Below are 27832 nucleotides of genomic sequence, written 5' to 3' on the forward strand. Positions count from 1 at the left end.
AGAATATAAGTGTGATTTAGAAATGAGAAATGGTGAAAAATTGTAATTTCAATGGAGGAAAAAAAATTTGGAACCTATAGTCTTCGACACGCTAGTGTTTGACATTTTCTCTATGTGCCGACCTTAAGAGTGTTAGGAAGGATATGATTAGACATCGTTAAAGGTATCCCAAAGTATACGACTAAACAACCTTAAGAGTGTCTAGAGGTATAGGACTAAATAATTATAAAATGTTTGGCCTTATAACTCCTAATGATACCCCTAACTCCTTCACCCAACCCAAAAAATGTGATAAAAAATGCAAAACAAAAAAGTGTAAAAATAATGCTTATGGACTTGTAATATCATTGGATATAATTATTTGATTATTCATCGATGAAAAACACAACTCTTTTACTAAATTTAGTTAAAATTATGGAGAGAAATTTTGAGTTAAAGGGTATTTTGGGAATTTCACCACGAGATCTACGGTCTTAAATTTTTTTATTGAAAGGGTGATGCAAAGAAAGTTTAGACCGACACATTTATAAACTCTCCTTTAAAAATGTTGAAATGATATACATGTATAGAGAAGCAGTAACCACTTCTCCCGCTAAACACACTATCTAAACCATAATACTTTAATACATATTTTATACATTTAAATTTAATGGATATTATTATTAATAGAACCTAACAATAATAAATCAAATCTTGATTCCAAAAGTACAAAATAAATGCCTTTAATATTCCATTACTCGAACATTCTTTAACATTTGGCGCTTCCTAATTTGGAAAAAGAAGTCTTCCAAAATTGGAATTTCAAACAAAAAAAAAATATTAATTATTATTATTATTATTATTATTTTATTAAAAAAAAAAAAGAAAAAAAAAGTGAAAACATATTTTCCATACTGCTTTCAGAATTTAAGCTGTTAGACAGATTCATCTGGGCCATCTCTTCTGCATAAATCTAACTGGAAAATCCACTGGATCTCTCTCGTTTTCACTCGGGAATCTAATATCCGGTGAGTTGGTATATTAATTTTTTTTTTAGTTTTTTTTTAATGAATTTATTGTTTATTTATTTATGAATTTGTGAAACGATGATCTGATGTGGTTGGGATTTGATGCGTATACAGATATGATTGGTTATTTATTTTTATTTTTTTATTTTTTTAAATTTTAATTTTAATTTTAATTTTCAATTTCTTGGGTTGGGTCTTGTTTGTTTTGTGTGATTGGGTTCTGCGATTCGAGTATGGTGTCTGTTGGTTATCGAGAAAAGGGAGGAAAGAGGAAAGAAAACAGAGTTTTGAATTTTATGTTTTGAGGGGTGATCACCGTCAGGTGGGGTTCTTGGATAAGTATATACCCTCCACTTGGTTATTGAGAAAAGGGAGGAGCAAATAAAATGGAATTTTGTTTAGTAGAGATGTGATTTGGATTCTTGGGCCGAAATATACGGTCCGTTTGGTTACTGGGAAACGGAGGAGGAAAAAATAAAATAGCATTGAATCTTATGTTTTTAGGAATGATCATCCTCTGCAGTGGATATGTGATTCGGGTACTTGGAGTAAAATACTGTGTTATCTATTAGCCTTTTTCATGGATAATTCAGGGTTTTTGGATTGAATTATACCCCTTTTTTGTTAATGAGAAATAGGCGGAGATGAGAAAATAAAATAAAATTTGAATATACCATCTGTGGAGGACATTTGGTTTAGGTTCGTGGATAGAATATACCCTCCACAGTGAGCATGTTATTTTGGTTTTTTATTTTTTTTCTCCCTTTTTTGGATTGAAATGTACCCTCTATTTACTGGGAAAGTAGAGGAGAAAAGAAGAGAAAATATAATTTTGAATATTACATTCTGGTGGAATGTTTAGCCTCTGTAGTGGACATGGGATTTGGATTCTTGGGATAGAATATACCTTCTGTCTGGTCATTGAGAAAATGCAGGAGACTATAAGAAATAGAACTTTGAATTTTATGTTTTAGGGAAGTGATCACCCTCTGCACTAGATATGTGATTTGGGTTCTTTGCTTGGAATATACCCTCAGTTCGATTACTGGAAAAAAGAAGAAAAGAAATAGAATTTTTGAATATTATGCTTCTGAAAACTGCAGTGATTTTTGATTCAGGTTCTTGGATTGAAATATCTGTCCACTTGACTGCCCTCCACAATGGACATGTGATTTTGATTTTGGATTGTACTGTACCCTCTGTTTTGTCCCTGAGAAATTGGAAGAGAAAAGGAATGAAAACAGAGTTTTGAATCTTAACTTTTAGGGGAAGGAGTTAGCCTCTGTAGTGGACATGCGGTTTAAATTCTTGGATTAAAATGTACCCTCCTTGTGGTTCCTGATAAAGTTAAGGAGAAACGAAAAGAATATAGGATTTGAACATTATGCTTTTGAGGAATGATCATCATGGAAAGTTGACTTGGGTTCTTGGATTGAAATATACTCACTTTGGCTACAGGAGTCACCAGGGAAATTAAAGTGAAAAGAAAATAGAATTTTGAATAATATGTTGTAGAGGCATGCTCACATCTGCAGTGAAAATGATGAGTTCATGCAGATGGAAAAAAGGTGAAGTAATCAGCTATAAATCTTGCAATAAGGTTACACTTGTTCCTCATCATCCATAGCAGAGGGGCAATGGTCCTAGTTATCTTCAATTTGGTTGTTGAAAATAAAAAAACTTGCTTAACTATGCAAAGATGTCACTAATGTTTCCCATTATCAGTTCATGCTGATAATAAGAAATTTATGGTTCAAAATTTTCAGTTCTTTGTATATAAAAGTTTCAGCTATTTAATGTTTTACTTCTTCTCTGCAATCTATTGAATTGGGCTTTAAAGCTTATTTTAATTATGTGGAAGTGTATTGGACTAAGGCTTGTTGCTCCAAAAGCTTAACTCAGCAGGCAATGGTCAAAAACTCTTGTAAAAGTTTGCTTGTTCCTTTATTTTTGCTGATTTTTTTTTCTTCCCAACACACACCCCCCCACCAGCCATATGCATAAAGGGTAATGTTAGCCTGGTATACATCCTTGGCTCATTCTCTAAGAGCTTATGCTTATGGAGCTAGTAGTAGATTAAAACTGTGTAATTTACATGACAAGCAAAAATTTTAGATGTTTTTACCTTTCCTTGGAAATTGATGGAGCATTAGGATTGTAACCACAGTTTGGATGGCTCATTATTTAACAAGTTAATATTGTTTTGACACACTAGTAATTTAAAAAGGATCCACAAACAGATGCTTGCATGCTTCTTTTTAATTAAAGGGAAATTGCTTATGTGCATTAATTTTAAAAGACGTGTTATTTCAGTTTAATTTTGTTTATTTGTTTTCTTCTTTGGGTATACAGACTGCTTAGACTGGTACCAGCCAGAAATGGGGATATATCTAAGCAGTCCCAGAAAAGAGAAGTCTTCAGAAGATGGTGAGAATGCTAGGGTTAGGTATGGTTTATCATCAATGCAAGGGTGGCGTACAACCATGGAAGATGCTGTGAGTATACTGTTATACCTTTATTTACCTAAATCTGATTTCTGGATGCATATGCTCTTTATAATGTCATATAATTGGAATTTTAAATATTATTTATGAGCTCTGTCTTTCACAAGTAGCTATCATTATTATCATCTTGTCCATCTATCTATCTATCTATCTATCTATCTGTCTGTCTATCTATCTGTATATATGTTAATAGGCAGGCCTTTATTTATGCTACTACTAGAGAAAGTAGTTAATAGAGTTTTACAATATAAACAAGAAAAGGTTCATGCTAGGAAAGAGAGGCCTCCAAGTAAGAGTAGAAAGGCATATGAGAAAATGAACTTAAGAAGGCAAGGAAAATATGATTTGTGACTTTCTTACTTGCTTTTTCATTTCTTTCCTGTTAAGAGTGCTATTAAAAACATTCTGCTGCTCTCTATCTCATTTCTCAGACCTCTATACTTTCCTGGACAGTGACCAGTTTCAGCTTTTGCTCATGTGGGGAAATGTCTGTTTGTTAAATCCAGTCTTAGCTCTCTTGTTGCAACTAACTCTGATGGGGGTTTTAGTCCTAGCAAGCCTAGGAACTCCATGAGTTTCTGTTTAGAATGTACCAGGGCTTATATCCAAGCCTCAGGGAATATAACAACTCAATTCCTCCTACTTTAGACCTCTTCAAAGAAAGAGGTTTAAACACTTCTCAAATTGGATAGGGGAGAGAGTTGAAAGAAGATTGGCTAAGAGCATCTAGGAACCTTGGAATAAGGAATGGGCCTGTACTCTTGTCTTTGTTGCTTCAGAGTATCTTGCTGATTTGGGACACATTCCCTGGATGTGTAGGAACTACTTGTTCTTCCTCTATCTCCCGGAGGTTCAAGATGGGGGTTTTGAAGGATTTTTTCTTCATGGTGGTTGATGTGACCATGTTTGAGATAATGTGGGGAACATTATCCCTGTCAGTCTAATTTGACACATGAAGGGAGCCTCTTTAACATAGGAAGTTTTTCTTTCCCTATTTTGCAAATACTTTGTGGCTATCTAGAACACAAGTTTTGGGCTCCTTTTTAGTTAAGCAAGCCCCTGCTTGGCTCAGGTAGTAAAAGGTTGGCATGGAGATTGGTGGAGTTTCAAGCTTTGATTCCATAAGTTTTTGCTTTATTATATGTCCTTTGTATATGGGAGTTTCTTTTTCTTTTTTCTTCTTACCAGAAGAAATATTTTGTGGGAAAAAGGCATATTGTCAAAGATTAAAAATGCCAGAACAGCTATTTTCTGGTGTGATAGTGAAAGTATTGGGTGCCTACCTTCAATCTGTAGGTTTGAGTCTTCAGAGAGGCTGCTTTTTGGCAAAAAAGCTGGAGCATGGCACCATATCCAAGTCATCTCTTTAGGAGCCCACTTGGGTGGGAGTACCATTGGGTAATGGCCTTCTTCTAATACTTAAACATGTTATTTATGACATTTCATAACATTTCATAGTGTGGGAACTACATATAAAAGATAGAAATAAAAAGGAAGAAGATAAAAATGAAAAATTGTTGCATGGATGCTGGGTTTATCTAATAATCTTAGTTGCATGCTTGAAGTCTTAGTCAAACCCTATAGGCTATAAGGCTTTTTGAGATGAGAGAGTTTCATTTTCACATTGATGATGGTAATAGTGCCACTGCTCCATATATTTTGGGATAGGCTATAAGGCTTTTTGAGATGAGAGAGTTTCATTTCATGTTGATGATGGTAATAATGCCACCGCTCCTTATATTTTGGGGCAATGAAGCTGGGTTTATTGACCTCATTTACAGAATAGGAACTGGGTTTATTGACATCATTTGTAAAGTGGGAAATGGATTTATTGATATTATTCTCATAAAATGATGTTGCTAATAATTGCCAGTGCTCCATATGAATAAGCTGTACCAATTAGGATACTTGTTGATTCATGAGTTACCATTAATTATATATTAACATATATGCTAAGATTTTATGTTGTGTTATATAGCATGCAGCTTATCCGGATTTGGACAGTTCCACTTCTTTCTTTGCTGTTTACGATGGGCATGGAGGTAAGTGTTTGAGTTTTGTATCTTCTAGATTTGTTATGATTGTCTTTTCCTATGTTTCTTGTTATTTCATTTACAGTCTCCTACAATTGTAGCTAACTTTATTTTGCGTTTCTTTCTTGCTGTTTACGCATCTTCCTAGAACTAAATCTAATTCATTCTTTCTAGGTTTCTTTAGTTGGCTGATCCTTTCTTAATGCCTTTTTATCACATGAACCATACAATGGCTAACATGCACTTCTTAGCAATTTAGAAAGGCATATTTTGCATACATTAAAAAGAAAAAAAAAAAAAAAAAATCCAACATTTGTGCTGTGTAGTAACCATGAAAATTGTTTCAAATAAAGCATTGGAAGTGGGAGCATATGTTCAAAATGGTCAAAGCTTTTCTTCGCTACAATGGGTTTCCAATTGTGCCTTCAAAAAACTTTATCCTGTTTGGAATGTATCCACTTTGTTTTTTTACCAGTTAGTATAATGGTTAGCTTTCTGCGTTATTCTTTTGTATTGCACATGCATCCCACCCATGTATTGGACTTCTTACTCTCATCAGTATCATTATAAACTTTTCCAAATTTAGGAGAGAGTGATTTTCAACATAGCTAAGCACAATCATAATCAAAAATGGTTTTGTGAGCACCATGATGCTGTTTAGGGTGGGTTTCTGTTCAATTCAAATTACTAATTGCACCATACACACAACAGCAATAACTAGTGATGCACAAAAAGTGAACTATCATAATACAAGTACAACAAAGATGTCAGCCTCAGACCCTAAACAACACTAGTATCATGCTATTGCTTTTAGAATGAAGCTGCTGCTTGATACCATCCAGAAAGTGTGACGCCATGTTTCTAAATCATCTCACTTGTATAGGTCTCTATGATATATCAGAATTTAGAAGCCCATAGAGCCTCTTTTATTTTTATCCTTCAAAATAATCAACTCATCTTATGTCAGTAGTAAAAGATGATGAAACAAAACTAAATGCTAGTTACTTGGTACTAATCAGGAATGCATGAAATTATGACTTTTACTGTATCTAATTTTTTCATCTACACACACCCATAGTAAGGTATTCTTTACAAACAATTTGATGGAAGGGTGATTTTAATCCACTTTCCCATTTTCACATTTATTATTCAATGGTTTCATGTTAACAACTTTCCTAGAACTTTTAACTATTAGGGCATACTTCCTTAAAAGCTAAGTTATTAGAAATTGAACCCACAATATTTATCAAGCTAAAACCCACCTCCATATGCAGCCTCATGCCTGCATGTGGAGAGAAAGCAGTGGTACCAGTAGAAGATAAGTAGATAGTGGAGTAGCTGTAGGAGAGACTTGAATGTGAGACCTCTTGCTTTGATACTATGTTCAGATTTCAACTTTCTTAAAAGCTTAAGCTATTTGGATTTGGGCCCCACAGTGTATATCAAGCTAACAAATGTTAAGTGGTCAATCACAACTACAGCTTGCCTGTCATGATCTTAAAATGCATGCATGGAGTCTCAGAGGAAAAACATAAGAGTTGGCCTATCTCAATCTCCCTACCATTTTGGTGAAATGATAGAAAGAGTGCTCTCTCCCTCTTACCCAAACAAAAAAGACAAGAAATAAATGTGATCATACCAAAGGCACTACATTGAGTTAGGATAATCCCTGGAATGCAATCAACCACCTTTTTAGTAATGGCTAGGCAACTTTACCTTGTCGGAACAACTTAAGCTTTGCATCATGACCTAAGTGGCCGAAGATAGCAAAATCAATTATTTGTGTGCACTTCAACACAAGTTGGCATTTGGGATTGATTGCAGTTTCTGCAAGCAAAAAAGATAAGGAACCTCTATATGTTTTTCTTGTTGGTCGTCTTGAAAAGCAGTTATGCAATTCAAAACATTTCATTTTTCAGTTAAAAGTGAACCTCAGTTCTTATCTTTTAAAATGTACCAATGAGTTGTGCTGACACATCATGCAGCTTGGAAATTAATAATCACAGCTTGCTCTGTCTTTGTTTGTTAAGATGTTGTTAGTTTTGCAAAAGCTTTGTTATACACAGTGACTAACTGCCTTTAGCCTTCTACTAATGACCTAAAAGATTTGAAATAAATCAAGTTGACTCTATTCAATGCTAGTTGGATACATGGGTCCCAAACTGGACTGGATCCTCTATTTCTGATGAGAGGTCGGTACTAACTGATAGAAATATTCTGAGAATTTTGGTCTGGGGTGGATGTAGGATGTTTACTTATTTATGCACAGATTCTTCTAATTGAATCTGATTTAGTGGAGTAGAAAGTTTTTATAAATGATGATTAAAACTTGGAACAAAAGTTGGAAGGCTTCAGATTTTGAATTTCTGTCCTCTGTGAATTTGTCTAATTTGATATAATACTTCATGTTGATGTTATACTTTGTGTTGAGTTAGTAAAAACATGAATACACACACATACATACATGCATATATATGTGTGTGTATATATATATATATATATTGTAGTTTCTTCTCTAAACCTATATTATTCCAAGTCAAAGCCTCCTGTAGTGGGAAAAAAAATTATCTTAGAATTGCGACATTTATGAGTTAGTACCAAGGACAAAAATTTCAGTAAATATCGGTGGTATATTGCCCATATATTGCGTAATGGGAAGCGTGGAAATAATATCAAGTGGTGATATATCGAGCAGACAATATTTTGGAAAAAATCGCCAATTTTTTCATTTAATTGGCTTTAGCTGCATTTTTTTGCCAATATTTCAGCGATAAATCACCGATTTTTTCAAAAAAATTTCCTAAAATTCCTCACTGCCCGCTCTGCATGCTGTTGTGGGCCCCAGGTCAGTCTTGTCATCTACCCAGGTGCGTTAGTCTCCTCATCTAGCCCTGCCCAACACGCGTGCATCACATGAGTGCTGCTATTGGAAAAATTAAATTTTGTGATTGGAGTGGTTTGAACCCAAGACCTCACGTTTGAGGGGGGAAGGCCATGCCACCCAGTCAACCTATGTTTTTGTTATTTTATTGATATATCTTTATATATATAACATTAAAATTATTATATATAGTATTCCAAAAATAAATTTCTTAATACTTTTATATATATAGATATATATATACATATTATAAATTATAGGTTTATAAATTAATACATATTTTTTTGTGTATATAGATATCATAGAATCAAATTATTATAAATAAATTAATTTTAATTATCATGTCTTTTGTATAATAACTAAATACAAAATAAATATCAATTAATAAATAAAATTATCAACATTTTAATAAAAAAAAAACTTAGATATGTATTATCATTCCTTCTCTGTCATTGAATATATCCAAATTAGATAAATATATATAAAATATGTTTTTAAGTTATAAACATTATTGTTGAATATTATAAATTATATTATGTATGCGTTAATTTCTTCAACAAAACAACTTTAAAATGTATATTATATTTCTAATTTCATTTGTAAGAGTTTTTTCTTACATTTTCATGAGTTTTGATCAATTTTTGACCCATCTATATTTTGTGTCAAAATATCCGCTAATATTTCTCCGATTCATCCATAATATCGAAGTACCAATATATCTGTGATTACCGATATTTTCATCCTTGGTTACTACTAAGGGTTTAGAGTCTGTCACAGTGTACAACATGTATGTCTCTCCACTGAAGACGTATTTATTCCAACAGAATGCACCATTATTTTAACTGCAATTTCTTTTATGGGCCTTTTTTTATCTTTTTCCGGAATCAGGCCTGAAGCCTCCCACATTCCCACCCCACCCCTTCCCGCTTGAGCTTGGCCTCAGATGTGTTGTGACAGTTCTGAAAACTATTTTTACGCCAACCATCTATGTTTAGCAACTACCAACCTTTAGTGTCTTTGGCCTGGGGTATATCTGTCTGATGCAAGAGGCTCATCTGAATTTTGCAAAATGTTCTTATATTTGACTGTTGCCATGGTTATGACGCCTCACTCAGCAATGGCCCATACTTCTTTCTACTCTTTAGTATAGAAGGATATCTGGTGCTTCTTGAAAACCTTCACAGGATCATGTTTGCTGCTTACCCACGTCAACATTAGGCAGTAACTAAAATGGGATTTATTCTTCTTATACAGGTTAAGAATAGCCATGCCCAACATCAAAGGAATCTTTGTTTTTTTTATACATGTTTTGCCTTTAGGTGGTATACAAGATTCAGTCAACAATTTGTTGAATTTTTCCATCCAACAGAGATTGTGTAAACCTTTTTGTGAACCTTCTGTTTCTCTAAGTTATGCTGTTGAATTAATCTATTTATCTATATATAAATATATAGATAGATACTGGTAATATCTGGCCCCATGGTTTTTCAACTGCCAAGTCTATTGATTTGCAGGTGCAGGTGTTGCTAGGTTTTGCGCTAAGTACCTTCACGAACAGGTGCTGAAGAATGAAGCATGTTCAGCAGGAGATTTAGGTGGTTCTGTAAGGAAAGCTTTTCTCAGGTTAGTTTTTTTTTTTTTTTAAACATTTTTTCTTCCATTTCCTTTAATTCCATTTTGATTCCTAGAGGATGCCACAATGTGGTTAGCCCAAGTTTATAAGGAGAGGAAGGTGTCTTTCACCTGTGAGTCACATGTTGTCATCAGCTTGGGATTCTGAAACCTGACTCTGGTTTGACAATTGCCCCCTATGGTTGCTTATGAAACATGTCTTATAAACTATTGCCTTTGTTTGGATGGCTTTTGTCTTCTTACTTTGTAATGTGATAACATCTTTTGGATGGCTTTTGTCTTCTTACCTAGTAATGTGATAATGCCTTTAACTATTATTTTGATTTTAATTTTTCAGTTTTTTAAATTAGATATTCATGTATCATTTTTAGCAAGGAAAAATGGGAAAAGGATGAGGGAAAGAAAAATATTTAGAAGGAACCTTTGCAGTCATAGCTGATATAATAGTTATCAAAGCTGATTTGGTTACTTCACGTCTCTTACCAGTGTGACCTATTTATTATATCAAGCTAACTGATTTACCAGTTGAAAATAATGAACTAAATTACTCTATTCAGTGACCACCTGCTGAGAATCCAAAATCAAATCAGGCCATACATCCTAGAGGAGTTGATTTGATCCTATATTCAGATTATGTTGCAGCTTTAAATTATTTGTAGGAATTTTACAAATATTTTCCCATTTTTTCTCTTTAGTTGTTAGCTTTGATTGTAGCCTTTATATATTTAGTAGAAGTCATGTACACAAGTAATTCAATTAGATTAATAAAAATTCTTTTTCATCTTTTCCCTCATTGCATTAGAGCCCCTCTTTTGGGTTCTGGGATTTTTTGAAGCAGCCCTCATTGTTGGTGTCACTAATGTTCAAAGCCACTAAGGGAAAGGAAGTCACTATGGGACAAGTTTCTGGTTCCACAGAAGTCCTATTATTCAGATTACAACTCATGGGCTCAATGGGCAAAATTTCTGCATTTGGCACATTCAGTAAGATCCTTTGTCAGAGGTTAAGGCAAGACGGGATATTTGGATGGCTCAAAGAAGGCTTCAAGTGTGACTGATCCTGATTGTGCTATTAGGGATGCTGGGAATTTCATGGTGATGTCATGGCTAGTCAATTCCATGGAGACTGAAATCAGCTGGGGGTTTATGTTCTTCTTAGCCATAAAAGAAATATTGGATGTTGTTAATGTTGCATTTTTCAGATATGGACAACAACTAAATGTGGTATGATCTGAAACATAAGGCTTGTGAAATCAAGTAAGGAGACCAAACATTGACAACTTATTTTAATGCTATGAATTGTCTCTAGCAAGAAATGGATCTTTATCAAAATCTTGATTGGAAGAACGTTGAGGATGGCGCATTGTATAAGAAGGTACTTTAGAAAGAAAGAGTGTTGAACTTTCTTTCTAGTTTAAATGCCAAGTTTGATCAAGTTAGGGGAAGACTTTTAGAGAAAAAGCCCATTCCATCAACAAGAGAAGTTTACTCAACAACACAAAGAGTAGAGAGTGGGTTGATGGTTATGATGACGAAAGAAAATCCAGCAAAGGAGGGTTCAACACTGAACTCTGAAACTACACTTATCAGTAACCAATGGAATTTTTGTAAGAAGAAAGATTATAAGGACAAACTGTGGTATGATTTTGCACTTATTATTAACCAATGGAATTTTTATAAGAAAAATTAAGACAAGGACAGGCTATGATGTGATTTTGCACTTATTAGTAACCAATGGAATTTTTGTGAGAAGAATTATGACAAGGACAAATAGTGGTGTGATCATTGCGATAAATCATGTCACACTAGAATATGTGCTGGAAACTCCATAGGAAGTTGGGAAGGATGGAGGAGAGGAAAGAAACCATCAAACGGAAACAATACAGAATTTCGAGTGGTTGATCAAGAGAAGATTTGACAACCTACTACATTTGAATCTCTAGTTTTCAATAAGGAACAATTAGAGTTTCTCCAAAAATTCATGATTCCTTGTAATTTAGCTCAAGTGGGTAATTTCCTCTCTGCCCTACAGACGTGGAACATTTAACCCCAGAATCATAGATTTGGGGACCTTAAATCATATGATAGGCTTGTCATATATTTTCTCTACTTATACTTCATGTTCAAGACATCAAAAGGTCAAAATAGCAGATGGGTCCCTCTCATATGTTGTTGGAAAAGGATTAACAGTGCTAGGGAGATGGAAGGCTTATCTATATTGCAATTTAATCTCCATCAGTAAACTCACTCATGATCTAAACTATTGTTCTAAATTCTCTCCAACTCATTGTGTATTTCAGAATCTGTGTTCAGGGAAGAGGATTAAGAGTGCTAGGGAGATGGAAGGCTTATTTGTTCTAGGTGAAGGGGTTGAGAAGATTTCAAAGGCATTACAATGTGAAAGTTCTTTCAGTAGTGAAATTATGTTGTGGCATTCTAGACTAGTGCATCCATGTTTTGCTTACCTAAAAAAGTTGTGCCCTTCTCTATTTTTAAGTAAAAATGTCAACTGATTATCAATGTGAGGTGTGTGAACTATCAAAGCATCCTTGAGCTAATTTTCCTATTCATGCTTACACTCCATCTAGTTCTTTTTCCAATGTACATAGTGATGTGCAAGGTTTGAAATGTTGGGATTTATCAGAGATATATCGCCAACATTTCGGATATCGGAGGGCTTCAATATGACAACACAAACAAATATGTCATTTATCCGCTTTTTTGGATTTTTCTCTTGTTTTTCACCGATTTATTGGCAACATACCGAAATTTCAGTATTATCGGCAATTTTTTCGGTGCCACATCAGCACCTTTCAATGGGTTTCATTCAAAAATTGCAACCATTTATGCATTGGGCCAGGAGAATCTTAGCCTAGTACCAATAAGGCCAACCAGCTCACAATATAAGCCATGTTGTTGCAAGCCATGCATCAATCTTTAAATAGAGCTTTGCTATGTTTCAAAGTGTTGATGTAGGATAGTATGTACTTTACACTTTAAAAAACTTACTTCACTGCACACAGGAGCAAGGGTGTATTTAGAGGATCATACTTTGTCTACGATTGATTTTATAGAGTGGTTGTTTGTTTAGTAAAGGGAAAGGTTTTTTGTCTTCTTTTTGCCTCGTCTCTTAGACGTTTGTTAGTATACTTCGTGTGTACTGTTTTCATTGCTTCTAGACATTTCTAATAGAAGCTCTTATTTACCTATAAAAAAAAAGATAGGTTCAATACACCCAAGTAGGATCATCAATAAAAATTAATGAGCCACCTTGCTCCTGATATCCTCCACATCTCTGCTCACGACCAAAGGTTAAAGTTTCCGGAGCAAGCCCTCCACCTCTTCCATATCCCAATCATTAAAATGTCTTGAAAAGTGAGGATTCTAGCTACCCAACTCCCTGCCCTTGTCGCAAGCTGACACCTACTCATCTTTATTAACCGCCAATAGGAATAAATTAGGGAAAACTTCTTTCAACGTTTGGTCCTCATACCATAAGTCCTTCCAAAACCTGGCCTTTCTTCCATTCCCTACAATAAAGCAAGATGTTCAATGAATACCCTCCCATTCTTTTCTAATGGCTTTCCACTCCCCCACACTGCAGCGTCCTTTCACTCCTCTCAAACACCACTCTCCTTCCTCTTACCCAAATTTGCCGATGATGACTTGTTTCCAAAAGGACTCCCTTTCTTCAACAAATATCCAACTCCACTTCCTAAGTAAAGTTTTGTTTAGGGCCACAAGACTATGAATTCTTAAGCGCCCTTTCTTATCAGCACAAACCAAATTCCAATCACCAAATGAGGTTTTTTTCTCTAAGGCACCACCACCCCACAAAAAATCCCTTTGAATCTTTTCGATTCTTGCACACACCTTCCATGGAATGATGAAGAGAGACATGAAATAAGTTGGAAGACTTAATAAGGTGCTTTTGATCAAGGTAAGCCTCCCCCACTTAGAGAGATATTGCCTCTTCCACAAAAATAATCTTTTTCTGAATCTCTCTTCTACTACATCCCACACCCTTGAAGATTTGAAAGAGGCACCCAAAGGAAGCCCCAAATAAGAAGTGGGAAGCTTCCCTACTTTACACCCCATCACTGAAACACCTTCCTTCAAAGACTCAATACTTCCTACGGGAATAACCTTACTTTTATCTCTATTCACTTTTAAACTAGAAATAGCCTCAAACCACATAAACACCCAACTTAAATATATCAGTTGGTCATTATTGGTCTCACAAAAAATTAGCGTGTCATTAGCAAACAAAAGATGGAGCAAATCCATCCCTTCTCCACTACTTCCCACCTTAAACCTCTTAATGAAGCCCCCCCATCTAGCTCTAAACAACAGTTGACTAGGAGCCTCCATGACCAAAATGAAAAGATAGGGAGATAACAGGTCACCTTGTCTCAAGCCCCTAGTGTTGTGGAAAAAGCCCGAGGAGTTCCATTGATTAAAAATAAGAAGCTAACTGTGGAAATACACCACCTGATCCAACTAATCCACCTCTGCCTAAACCCCATATTAGACATAACAAAAAGAAGGCAATCCCAATTGACATGGTCATACGCCTTCTCAATGTCCAATCTTAGAAGGAGACCAAGGTTATTGTTCTTTAACCTAGAATCCACAGCTTCACTATCGATAAGCATAACGTCCAAGATCTGTCTACCCTGAATAAAGGCATGTTGGTTCTCTGAAACCACCTTCCCCACAACTAACTTTAGCCTATTTGCCAAAACTTTGGCAAGTAGCTTGTACAATCCTTCAACCAAACTAATTGATCTAAAGTCTTTCAACTCTTCCATACCCTCTTTTTTTGGAATCAAAACTAGAAAAGTGGAGTTTAGGCTCCTCTAGAACGTGCCAAGATGAAAGAATTCTCTAAAGAAAACCATAATCTTGGCTTTGGTAAAATCCCAAAAAAAATGCCAAAACACCATGGTAAAGCTATTTGAATCCGACTCTTTGTCACTAGAGAGGTTGCATAGGGCTTCAAACACTTCTTCTGAAAAAGGTACCCCTTAACTTCTAAACCTTACTTCCCCCAGTACTCCAAATCGTAAACCCCTAATGCACAGTCTTCAATCCCCATTTTCCGTCAATAGAGTCTGATATGCCCTACACACCCCAACCTTGATCTCTTCCTCATCAGTCATTATAACCCCATTGATTCTCACCTTGGATAATAAATTCCTTCTCGCATGGGCATTGGCCATCTTGTGAAAAAACTTTGTGTTCTTGTCTCCCTCCTTTAACTAGATTTCCTTAGATTTCTGTCTCCATGAAGTTTCTTCCAATAAAACCCATTTCTTATAATCCTTCAGGGGCCCCTTTCTAGCCTCTACCTCTTCAATAGAAAGGGGATTATCTCTCTCCCTAGAGTCCCATAATTGAATGTGAGAAAAGACTTCTAATTTTCTAAAGGAGACATTGCCAAAAACTTCTTTATTCCACACTCTAAGATCTTTTCTAGGAGCCTTCAACTTCTTAACAAGACAATGACTACTAGTCCCTATAACCATGTACTCAATCCTCCACTTTCTCACTATCTCTTTGAACCCATCCATCAAGAGCCACATATTCTCAAAACATAAAGGGGTCTTGCCCTTTTTATGGGACAATGATCAAAAACAAACCTAGGGAGTGCACATTGAAAGACACCCAAAAAATGGTCCTCCCACTCATCGGAGAGTAAAAAGTAGTTCAACCTTTACACTGCTTGAGAATTAAAGCCACTGCACCACGTGACCTAACCTCTAGAAAGAGGTAGATCCTTCAGTCTTAGTTCCTCAATGACTTCAGAGAACCTTCTCATCTCTGCTATCAAATTGATCTCATTCTTCTCCCCTGGAAATCTAATAGAGTTCAAATCCCTCCCTACACATTAGGGATCATCCCATAGACCTTTGATTGTACCCAATTCATCCCAAAAATCTTTTTTTTTTTTCCCCTCAAGAGGACTAGACTATAGACACCAGTGAACACCCAAACAAAACCATCTTCAGCATTCCTAAGACAACCAGAAATGGTGAATCCTCCACACACCAACTCCTAAAGATCCAAAACACTGTTGTCCCAAAAAGTCAGAATGCCTCCTGATGCTCTCCTAGCATCAACTGCACCCCAGTCCAAAAACCTTCCAACACCCAACCTTTTCACCACCTTTAACGACATCTCTTGCACCTTTGTCTCAAGAAAACAAACCAAATTTGCCTTTTGGGACCTAATCACCGACTTAATCAACTTCCTCTTCTTCCCATTGTTGAGCCCTCTAACATTCCAAGAGAGGATTTTGATCTTCATCAATCAACTGGAACAAGTTCCTAATTGTTCCTGCCACTCCTTTTGGATGAAAGTGCAAAATCTCCATAATTAATCGAACAATCCAATCTCCTAAGCTCCCTTTAGAAACGGGAAACGGACACAGATTTCTTTTTCCTCCCTTTGCTAGGGGACCTGTCATCGGTCTTCTTCCTCAACTTTCTCATCATCGACCAAATTTCTTCTTCACACCCCTCAACCGACATTCCCAAAAATCTACTAAACTCTTTGAACTTGGAGAATTCCTTGTCGAAAAGTAGATCTTCTCCTAGAGAAATATTCTCAGGGAACACAACCTCTAAGCCATCTTGCAAAATCATAGATAGAGGCCCTTTCAAAGCTTTGGCCACTATCTTCAATGCACTCCCTTCCCACTCAGTGGATCCTCCCCTTACTTTCTCATAATCCATAGTCCCTCTATAGTCTCCACCTTGATTAGTGAAATCCGACACCCAGAAAGGAGTAGAAGAAGACAAAAGGCCCTTCCCCCCAAGAAGAATGGGACTAGGAGAGCATACCTTGGAATCTAAGAGCTTTTTCTAAAAGGGAATTGGCTAAAGGTTTCAAAGTTGCCTTCATAATGGTCAATTTTGACACGCAGGGATTGGGACATTCAAAAATCCCCTTCCTAGTTGACAAGTTGCTAGGGACTGATCGTGAGTTTCTTCAAAAAATCAAACACTGCAACCATTTTCCAAACCTTCCACAAAGCTATCGAAAATGAGTTCCAAACCAAAATTAAAATCCTCAAAACCAATAATGGGACATAATATTTTTCAGAATGTTTGGGGAAATATCTCAATGCCAATGGGATTATACCCCAGTCATGGTGTGTTGACATACCCCAACAAAATAAACAGAATGTCATCCCACACTCTCGTATTTGAGACACCTATGAGCATGCTTAAGAAATTCTTCCTTCTTGTTAGCCACATTTTTCCTCCCTTACAACAAAGGTTTTGGCTAGTTTGCCTCTGTTCATAACCATACATACCAAAAGCAAATTAGATCCAAAAGCCCTTAAATGTGTCTTTGTATGGTACCCTTGTATGGTACCCTCCAACTCAAAAAGGTTACAAATGCTTTCTTTCAAAGTCTCGGAAATTCTGTGTAATAATGGACATCACATTCTTTGGAAACCAAACTTACTAACCCAAACCTTCTCTTTAGAGGGAGGGTTTTAGAGAGGAAGATCAATTTTGGGAAGTCCTACCAGTTACTATTCTTGAAAATTCTACTCTTATTAGTCCAGAAAAATCCACTCCCATGGGCTTTACCATTCCTATCTCCATCTCAGATTCTGAAACACTAAACAAGGAAGATCAAATAAGAGAGGAAGATTTGGAGAAAGGATCAAGAAAACAAGCAGAGATAAAAGTGTGTGAGAAGGAATAAAGAAGCTAGCAATTCTCCTCACTACAAATCCCCTAAATCGAGTGTGGAGAATTTGGACAGCAAAGATGAGTCATAAGATTCCCCAAATTCCTTAAATTTCTCAAGTTCTAAATCTGTTTGTGAGTCTTCATCTGATTTGAACATTCCTTTTGCTCAAGTTTTCCCTCAACACCCTGTATCTAATTTTGTTTCCTATAGTCAACTTAATCCCTTTTGTAAAATCTTTACTACTAATTTCTTTAGTGTGAGTATCCTAAATTCTATTAACGAAGCCTTAAAGGATCAAAAATGGAGAGAAGCAGTTCAAGAAGGAATGAGATCTCTACACAAAAATAGGATATGGGACTTGGTGGAACTTCCTATAGGAAAGAAGGTTGTAGGATGCAAGTAGGTGTTCATGGTGAAATTCAAATAAAATGGAACAGTTGATCGGTACAAGGCTAGGTTGGTTGGAACATGATCCACACAAACTTACGGGATTGACTACTAAGAAATCTTTTGCACCTATTGCTAAGATGAACACAATTCGAGTTTTATTCTCACTTGTTGTCACTCAAGATTGGCCTCTACACCAACTAGATATTAAAAAATACTTTTTTTTTCATGAAGATTTGGAGGAAGAAGTATATATGGAATTGCCACCTAGCTTTAAGGAAAAATTTGAGAGTAGTCTGCAGATTAAGAAAGTCTCTCTATAAATTGAAACGGTCATCGTGTGCTTGGTTTTAAAAAATTACCGAGTTAGTCCGCAAAGCCAAGTTGATCACACAATGTTTCACAAACATGTAGGAGGTAAGGTGACTATATTAATTGCATATGTAAATGATATAATTGGGATAGAAAATAACGTGGCTAAAATCAGAAATTCAAAAGATTCCCTTGCTAAATTCAAAATATAAAACTTGGGAGATTTGAAATGCTTCCTAGGCATTGAGGTGACTAGATCAAAGAAAGGGATCTTCTTGTCACAAAGAAAGTATACTCTAGACATATTAAAGGAAATTGGAATGCTTAGATACAAATCAATGGACTCCACAATTGATGTCGATCACAAAGTGGGAACATTGACAATAAGCCTAGCCATGAATAAGGAGAGTTATCAAAAGGTTAATGGGCAAGTTAATTTACTAATCCTATACTAGACTAGATATTATCTTTGCTATTGGAATGGTCAGTCAATTTATGCATGCGCTAAATGAAGAACATACAAATGCAGTGGTTAGAATTTTGAGATATCTCAAAGGAATACCCGGGAAAAGACTTCTCTTTTCAAAAACTAGTAACCTGGATGTGGAAGCATACACAAATGCTGACTGGGCAGGTTGTATGAGTGACATGAGGTCTACTTCTAAGTACCGTACATTTGTTGGAGACAATTTGGTGACGTGGAGAAGCAAAAAACAATCCATTATGACAAGATCTTGTGCAAAAGCTATTTAGATCGATAGTCTTGGGAATTTTGGAACTACTATGGTTAAAATCTCTCCTAAAGGAACTAAAGATGGAGAATGATAAACTTATGAAGTTGTACTGGAAAAATAAGGCTGCCATAAGTATCTTTCAATCCAGTGCAACATGATAGAACAAAGTATGTTGAAGACACCATTCATGTTAACTGGAAAACAATTAGCGAATGTGCTGCCTAAGGGTCTACTAAAGCCACAATTCCAAGGAATTCTTGGCAATCTGGGAATAATCAATGTCTACAAACCAACTTGAGGGGGAGTGCTAAGAATCTGGAATCAAATCAAGCTATACAGCCTGGAGGAGTTTGTTGTGTCAAAGATAAGAAGTCAAACTTGGTTGAATAGCCTAAATTTTTGGATTAATTAGGCTGACTTGTTCCTATACTTAGATTATTCTATAACTGTAAATTGTCTCTAGGAATTTTATAGATAGTTTCCTATTTTTTTCTTCCTAGTTTTTAGCCTTGATACTAGCCTTACTCATGTATATATTTAGTAGTAGCCATGTACCCAAGTAATTCAGTCAGATTAATAGAAATCTTTATTCATCTTTTCTCTCACCACCTCTCAATAGTTCAATGCCTAACTGCTTCCAAATAGTCTAAATTCAATTGGTGGCAGTCTTTTAAAAACTATAGTGTGAGCATTCATTCTCTATTGAAATCCCCCAACTTTTATTATGATATTTCCCCGTGTGTGTTAAACATGCTTTAGCATCCCTTTTGAATGTTTTTGAAGAATTGGTTTAGAAGGAATTCTATTTCAAATAGTTGTAATGTTTTAATACAAATAGTGGGAATAGTTATTGTCCATGATAATTCAGACATGTATTAGCATACAAGCACATTGCCCCTACCTCCCCTTCTGAATATTTTTTTAGAATGGGTTAAGAAGGTAATCTGATTCAAATAGTTGTAGTGTTTGAACACAAATATTGGGAGTACTTATGCTTTACAATGATCACCTGTGTGTATTTGAAACTGTTTAGCATACAAGCATGTGTCCCTTTAACCTTTTCTAATTTTACTTCTGGAATTTGTTAGGAATGGTTGGATGAGTGTATGCTAATGTCATATATTTTTACTATCTCAAGTGTCTTGCAAATTTGGTTGTATTGGTTGATGCAGAATGGATGAAATGATGCGTGGAGAAAGAGGTTGGAGAGAATTAGCTAAGTTTGAAGATAGAGTAGACAGGTTTAGTCGTATCAATTATGATTCAATGTGCTCTCCAATGAGTGATGAATTTAATGATCAAAATGATGATTGGACTGAGGAGGTATTTTCTTGCTTATAAACAAATGTTCCTTGTTTTTATGTATCCTTAGTACTCCTATGTTGCTGCACTGTTGACCCTAATCATCACATATGCATGTCATAGATGATCAACACGGGATTATGGTTTTTGGGAAGTTGGTGTGTCTAAGGCCTTGTGAACAGAAATATCATGTCAGCATGTTTGATTCTGTCCTTCCTAATTAAAGAATCAAGCTCAACATAATGTTAAACTCACGATTTGAAATATTGGAAGTATGATTGTATATCTTTTATCACAAGCTCTAAAAGACACGGGTAAAATTATCTAAAAAATAAAAAAAGTAAGTATGGATAGTGAGGTTTTTCCACTTAAAATCTTTGTAGCCATGGTGCTTTCCTGTTCCCATTTCTATAGCTTAATTTTGTAGAATGAGTTTCCATTCTCCCACATGAGTATAGTGGCTATAATCCAACCAATTTGAACATAAAATGTTTTTCTTTGCATAATAGTGAGTGTTGGGCATTAGTATAGAAAAAACATGCATGTTACTTTCATTTCTTTTTCCTTCAATGTACAGACTAAAGTGCTTACAGAATAAACTAGTTTTGCCATGTTACTCAGTATTTCTTAGGACATCTTCAAATATCGTATTCTTTGAAGCCAACGCATCAGGAATAGCTGGACTATAAATTTGACTGTGTGGCTATCAAACCCTTTTCCTGGTCTAACTAGAAAATTTATCCATACTATGCATGTGTTACTTTTCACGTGTTATTGCCTTTTTTTGTTCTCTTACCCATATTGTTGTGTTAGTTAATCACCTTCTCCCTAGAAACTTAGTGGATGGGGAGAGCTGGTATATTTGAATAATTGAAATTATCAATTTATCTACATTTTTTAAAGTCATATCATGAAGAATTGAATTTTAGAAATTCAATAAAGAGAGACCAAGGGACCTAGCTTTCTATAATTTTTATATCCTGCATAAATTCCATGTCTTCTCACATAGCCTTGATGCATATTCTTTTTAGTACTCCTCTTGCTATTATGCTTCCAAGTTCCATCTTGAACTAAATTACTCATTAGGAAAATTTGTTTATCCGTCTTGCATATGATCAAACCATCTCAGCCTCATTTCTCTTGCCCTACCTTTTTTTTTTTTGTTGTAACTTCTTAAGATGCACCCATTGTTATTGTCTTCTATTCTCCTCTCATTTTTCCATCTTCAACATGTTCCTTTGTTGATTAACATTCCCATAAAACACACATGTACTTATCCTAATTTTCTCTTTAATTTCATAAACTTTTGCAATTAAACAAAACATCCTCCGCTTCCTTCATCTTACTCTAATTTTATGACTAATGCCCTTTTTAGTCCTCTTTCCAAGGATGACTCTCCAATGGTCGCTTTTGAGTTTCTAGAAGAGATTTAGAGGGTGTTCTGTTAAAACTTAATACTTATATTAATTAATGACTTAAGTTGATTTTAATTTATTGACTTAAAACTTATTACTTAATTTTTTACTTTAAGTATAGCGGTTATTTAGTAAACTTTAATTTTTTTTCTAAATTATCAAATTGACATAGTTACCCTGATTAATTTTAACTAATATATACCTTTATTAATCTTAAGTAATAAATTTGTTTGTTAAGCATCCATACTAAAAGTATTGTAGACATGTAAAATTACATAAAATAATTATAAAATATTTACTATAAATAATAAGTCATGTATGTAGCATCATGGATATAAAAAAGTCTTTCCCCGAATAAAGTCAAATAGAGCAAAAGAGATTTACGATTCTGAATAAGTTAATTATTTGGATTTAATACGTAAAGTTGTTTTTAAATTTAAGTCGTGACATCAAGTTATTTTACCAAACATACTTAGGTAATGTTTGTTTTTTTACCTGAAATCTAAATAACCCTAAATTTGACTTAAAAATCTAAATAGAGTGGAATATCATTAAGTGTTTAGGTTGTTTTTTTAATTAATCTCTAAATGTTGTTAAGTATCAAGTTGTTTATTTTTATTCATGACTAAATGTTGTGAAGTGTTAAATCTATTCATTTTTACATGTTAAAAACATTTATAATTTTAATTTGAAAAAAAATAATTTAACATATTTCCAAATATCCCAAATGTTAGAATTTATTTGCATAATAAGATTTTACAATTGATTAATTATATAATTAGTAAAAAAAATTGGTAATTGGATAATAACTAGGATTCCTAATTATGCTTGGTTGTTAAAAAATGTTACAAATTTTTTAAGTTAGCACTTGTTTTTATGCGGCATATTTTTTGGATTTATGGATTCGTGTTTGAGATATTTGTTCCATTGTTGATATTAATTCATTAATTTTAGGATTTTTAATTTGAGAAAAATAGTAAATAGAATTTTTTGTTTTGTCAAAATTAATGGGAATTGTAGATTCTAGTGGATTTAAATAGATATGAATTTTAGAGTTCTAATTTAAAAAAAATAATTGAAATTGATGCTTGTTAAATTTATTTTGGTTTTGTTGTATGGCAAGAGGTTGAATTTTGAAAATTTGTAAAAAAATTATTTTGAAAATATTTTAGTACAAGTTGAACCAGAGTTTAAGGTAGTTTTGGGCTCTGATTGACCCGAAACACAGCCCAACCAACCTTAGCTGCAGTCATATGGTTTTGGAAATTGTTGAACGATCTAATAAGGCAAATGGCATCATTGTAACTCTCACATACATATATTTATAGATTTTATGTGATTTCAGATACAGTAGTTCAAACACCTTTTGAGTTTTCACTTGACTGAATAGCCTCTTGAGCTCAAGTTCCCAATTTGGTCCAGTAAATAACTTATGCTAATAACTATTCCTCTATTACTTTAACTAGTGTCATTTACATCTCCATGATTCTCGATTGTGCTTAACATAATACATCTCTCCCCTTTTCTTTTTATGTTATCCTTGGAAACTAGCATCATTTGGGAACATGATTACTTAAATAACCAAAATATCAGAAATTAAGTAACATTCATCTCTATTTCTGTTTCCATTAAGACACAAACAGTATAGTTGCTCCAAAGAAAAGAAAATAAAGGACAAACAAATTTCTACATGACTGCTTTTCTTCACTTTCTGTATGTAAGGTGGAAATTTTATTAGTGTTGACAATGACTTCATAGCTTTTTTTGTTAAAATGATGAAAACTATCTTCAAACTGACCCTTACTAATTATTTACTTTCTGTAAAATGGTGACAAATTGATCGATATTGGATGAGACATAATGACAGTTTAAAAACAAAACAAAAAAAATCTTCTCATGCTAACACAAACATGCCAGCATGAAAGAGTTGCTTTGATATGCTATTTTGCTTAAACTGCATTTCTGTTAGAATTCTTTGATTAAGACACTGTAATTTGAATTAGGGGCCTAACTATGATTTCCGTGGACCGAATTCGGGAAGCACTGCTTGCGTTGCTATCATTCGGGGTGACCAACTTCTTGTTGCAAATGCTGGTGATTCTCGTTGTGTACTGTCTAGGGCGGGTGAGGTAATGCTTTTCCTCCTTGAAAACTTTCAACATACTTCCTCCAAGTTGTATGAGGGAAGGTACATGTTTTCCATGGTTCTCCAGTTGGATTTTTTTTTCCATATCTCTGACTTGAATGGGTTTTATAACTTGATTGGCGACCTATAATAGAACTGAAAATTAATAAATTATTATTTAATGAATCAAGTAGCACTTCAACTGGCCACTGTACTTAGAATATCAACTACTGTTGGGCCACTAACAGTGTTTTGAGTTCTGTATTTATTTTGGCCTGAGATGGACAGGCCAGATCATTGGACTGTCTCTTAAGATGTTGCACAGTCTAACTTTAAAGGTATGTGTGTACAGAGTTAAATGTGCCTTTCTTGGCAGGCATACGATTTGTCTACGGATCACAAGCCTGAGCTTCAGGAAGAGAAAGAAAGGATCCTAAAAGCTGGTGGTTGTATCCAACATGGACGGGTCAATGGAGTTTTAAACTTGGCAAGAGCAATTGGTACTTATACATCCTTTCAGTTTATTCCTCAAATTAATATAAGAAAAAGAGAAGCATTTCATTTTTCTTTCTTATTGCTTTGTAATTTGATGTTTGCTGATTGCAGGAGACAATGAATTCAAAATGAACAAATCTCTGCCTGCAGAAAAGCAAATGGTCACTGCCAATCCAGAGATAAACACTGTATGTAACCCATTGGTTGATATGCTACCACTAGGTGATATTTTTTTAATTTTGTTCCTATTTTTTGTTCTTATTTATTTGTTTATTTAATTGAATCAGGCTTCTCTTTGCAATGATGATGATTTTATGGTTCTAGCTTGTGATGGGATCTGGTAACATCTCTCATTTGTGTTATTCTTCTTCTATTTTAAATTTATAAATTTTTTTCCTTGATGAAAATTTGTTACTTATAAGGTTATGTTTGGTTCTTGGAAAGTATTGAGGAAAGAAAAAAAATATGTTAAGTAAAATGATCTTTCTCATTTTAATTTATACTAAGGAAAATACAAAAGAAAATCGAATATAATTAAAATTAATAAGAAACTTACGTATTTTTGAATTATTTAATCTTTATATAGAAGAATTAAAATAAGTTAAATGAGTTTGAAATAGCACATAGATATGATTCATTGACTTTAAATCTATTTTTTGTTTTCCTTTGCTTTTTCTTTCTATTTTCTTTTCTTCATATTTTCCCTTAATTTTTCCGGGAACCAAACATTGCCTAAAAGATTTTTTCACTACACTTCATGAACCATATCAAAGTGTTGATTACATTCATACTTGCACTATTAAATTATAGGTTTAGGTGTGTTATTTGCCATTTCATAGGGCATTTTAACTTTGAATGCACCTCAGTTCAAAACACTTCTTGATTAAAGAAAAATTGCACTTTGGAGAAGCAAATTCTGTTCTTTCAATCCAATTTCAGTGATGAGATGGCAATTTTCTCTCTGAATTAAACTTTCATAAATTAATTCATGATACTTATGTTAAAACTTTTGGATTTCCCTTCTCTATCCATATATTCTAGGCTTTCTTATTGTTATTAATTAAAAAAAAAAAAAATCCCTGTGAAGCATGGGTTGACAAGAAAATAAAATTATGAATAGTTAAGGTCATTCTTACGAATTTTAAAGAAATGCAGCACAGAGAAATTTTGCATATCATGTCCCAATGGATCTAAAGATTGGTAAATATATTAAAAAAATGAATTTATAGAATACTAGATATTTTTTATGGATCGATTTTTTTTTTTTATAGTATTAGGCATCAATATTTTTTTTTTCAAAAATAAAAATTCCCGAGCAAATTGAACTCTAAATACATTTAAAAAGTGAACCAATTCCAAGTCAATGGGAGGAAGTTTACATATTGCAGGAAAATGAAATTTGGTATTAAAACAATCATACTGAAGTTTATTGGCTATGCCATGCAATGAACCCTAGTTAATTAGTCTGTGTCTCCATGAATTAGTGCCTGATTAATAATCAGCTACAGCTGGGTTTCATCAGATAATACATGAGTGAGAAAGTGATCAATTTGTTATACCGAACCCCTAGCTGAACAATATACAATCTTATTCATAATTGTGAAGGCTAAGCTTTCTTGATTATGCTGATAGTCAAAATTTCATTCCTGCATTTTTTTGTATCAGTGCTGAAGGATCCTGATATAAATCAGTCCTTTTTTCTCTCTCCCTTTTTTCCCTGTCTTTTTAGGTGTCTAGTTTATGCTTGTGTTCATTTGTATTCATCAACTCTTGTTTTTATTATTGACTTCTAAAACCTTGATGTTTTTTCTTTCCATTGTAATTCCAGTACTGAATTCTCTAGAATATTTATGCTTGCAGGATGAGGACCTGAGCAACCAAGTACCTCATTTTCTAATTTTATTTCCAGATTTTTGTTGATTTTCCATCTTGTCTTTGATTCTAGTTTTCTAGAATATTTATGCTTGCAGGATGAGGACCTGAGCAACCAAGTACCTCATTTTCTAATTTTATTTCCAGATTTTTGTTTATTTTCCATCTTGTCTTTGATTCTAGTTTCCCCACCCCCCAAATTTTACAGAATTTTAAAGCTTATTTTCTTTTCATGGTGCACTGGACAGGCGGTCAAAGAGACCAAACATGTAACTGCATGATACACATTGAAGTTGATTCCCATCTCCAAACTTGACTTTCTACTTTTGGCTTCTTGTTATTTGGAGTAGTGACAATGCAGTCTCAATTTTGATTCAAATAGCCTTTGCTATAATCTCACAATGACCAAAGACCACAAACTCACTCTTTTAAACCTCATCCTATCATTGTCTTTTCACCATTTGCATCAGCTAAGCAGCTTAGCACATTTGCATGCCAAGCCAAACCTGGCCAAAATATTACGAGACCGTTGGATTGGCTACTTGTCAAGTAAAATGCATCCTTATATGTGTAGCTGTACTTCAATGATGGTGCTATATATAGGATGGTGTAATTGGTGGTTTAAGTAATATAGGAAACACATTTCTAAGTGTAAAGAACTAGGACATTTCACTTTCTGTTTTCTTTTCTTCTATTTATTGTTGTCTTCTGCAATCCCATCAAGCATTTGAATTTAAATTTACATTTTGAGTTCCGACCCTAATCCTTGCTCTCTCCCTCTCTCTCCCTTTGCTAGGGACTGCATGACAAGCCAAGAACTGGTGGAATTCGTACATGAACAGCTAAATTCAGTAAGTTCTTGATACCCCTTTTGGAACATTATAGACAATTTGCATCTAAGTTAAGCTCGGGTTTATTACAATCGATGCAGGGATGTAAGCTCTCAGCAGTGTGTGAAAAAGTGCTGGACAAGTGTTTAGCACCATCTTCTGGTGGCGAGGGATGTGACAACATGACTATGATCTTGGTGCAGTTCAAGAAACCTATTCACTCCAGTGCTTCTGCTGGGAAGCAGGAGCCTCTGCCTTCAGATATTCCATCCGGGTCTAATCAGGCACCAACGGGGACCAATTCATAGTAACCGAATCTGCTTGATTCAAACCAAATGGCCAAGCATGGCATCTCCTGGAAGCTTGAGTTTTAGCAAGTACAAGAATCATGGATATGACTTTTTCAAGTTTAAAAGAAGTCGTTTCATGGAGTAGAGGTTTACAAGGTAAATGATGTTAAAACATCTATGTTGTTACCGAATTGTTATTCCTCTAGTTCAAGTAGAACTTTTCTCCCTCGTATTCCTGAGCAATGGAAAATTTTAGGATTTTGCCACCAACAAATCTTTCAAATTCATTAAGTCTTGTTTAGTA

The 27832-nt window shown here is 34.5% G+C and overlaps 1 protein-coding gene across 1 annotated transcript; it reads left to right on the forward strand.

The window, feature by feature from the left end:
- Nucleotides 1-714: 714 nt before the first annotated feature.
- Nucleotides 715-27802, forward strand: LOC100248342 (probable protein phosphatase 2C 60). Its single transcript, XM_010656814.3, has 11 exons — nucleotides 715-1007; nucleotides 3360-3502; nucleotides 5490-5553; nucleotides 9940-10048; nucleotides 20372-20522; nucleotides 23920-24045; nucleotides 24418-24541; nucleotides 24648-24724; nucleotides 24824-24876; nucleotides 27205-27259; nucleotides 27340-27802. The coding sequence occupies exons 2-11, from the start codon at nucleotides 3386-3388 to the stop codon at nucleotides 27544-27546; spliced, it is 1083 nt and encodes a 360-aa protein (XP_010655116.1). The 5' UTR covers nucleotides 715-1007; nucleotides 3360-3385; the 3' UTR covers nucleotides 27547-27802.
- The last annotated feature ends 30 nt before the right edge of the window (nucleotides 27803-27832 follow it).

The sequence above is a fragment of the Vitis vinifera genome, chromosome 9, assembly GCF_030704535.1.
Source record: "Vitis vinifera cultivar Pinot Noir 40024 chromosome 9, ASM3070453v1".
Lineage (NCBI taxonomy): Eukaryota > Viridiplantae > Streptophyta > Magnoliopsida > Vitales > Vitaceae > Vitis > Vitis vinifera.

Excerpts from the sequence above, each read along its gene's own strand:
- LOC100248342 (XM_010656814.3), top strand. The coding sequence starts at position 3,386 with ATGGGGATATATCTAAGCAGTCCCAGAAAAGAGAAGTCTTCAGAAGAT. Across the intron at positions 24,725-24,823 it reads CCAATCCAGAGATAAACACT|GCTTCTCTTTGCAATGATGA; the intron begins GTATGTAACCCA and ends TAATTGAATCAG. Across the intron at positions 24,877-27,204 it reads CTAGCTTGTGATGGGATCTG|GGACTGCATGACAAGCCAAG; the intron begins GTAACATCTCTC and ends TCCCTTTGCTAG.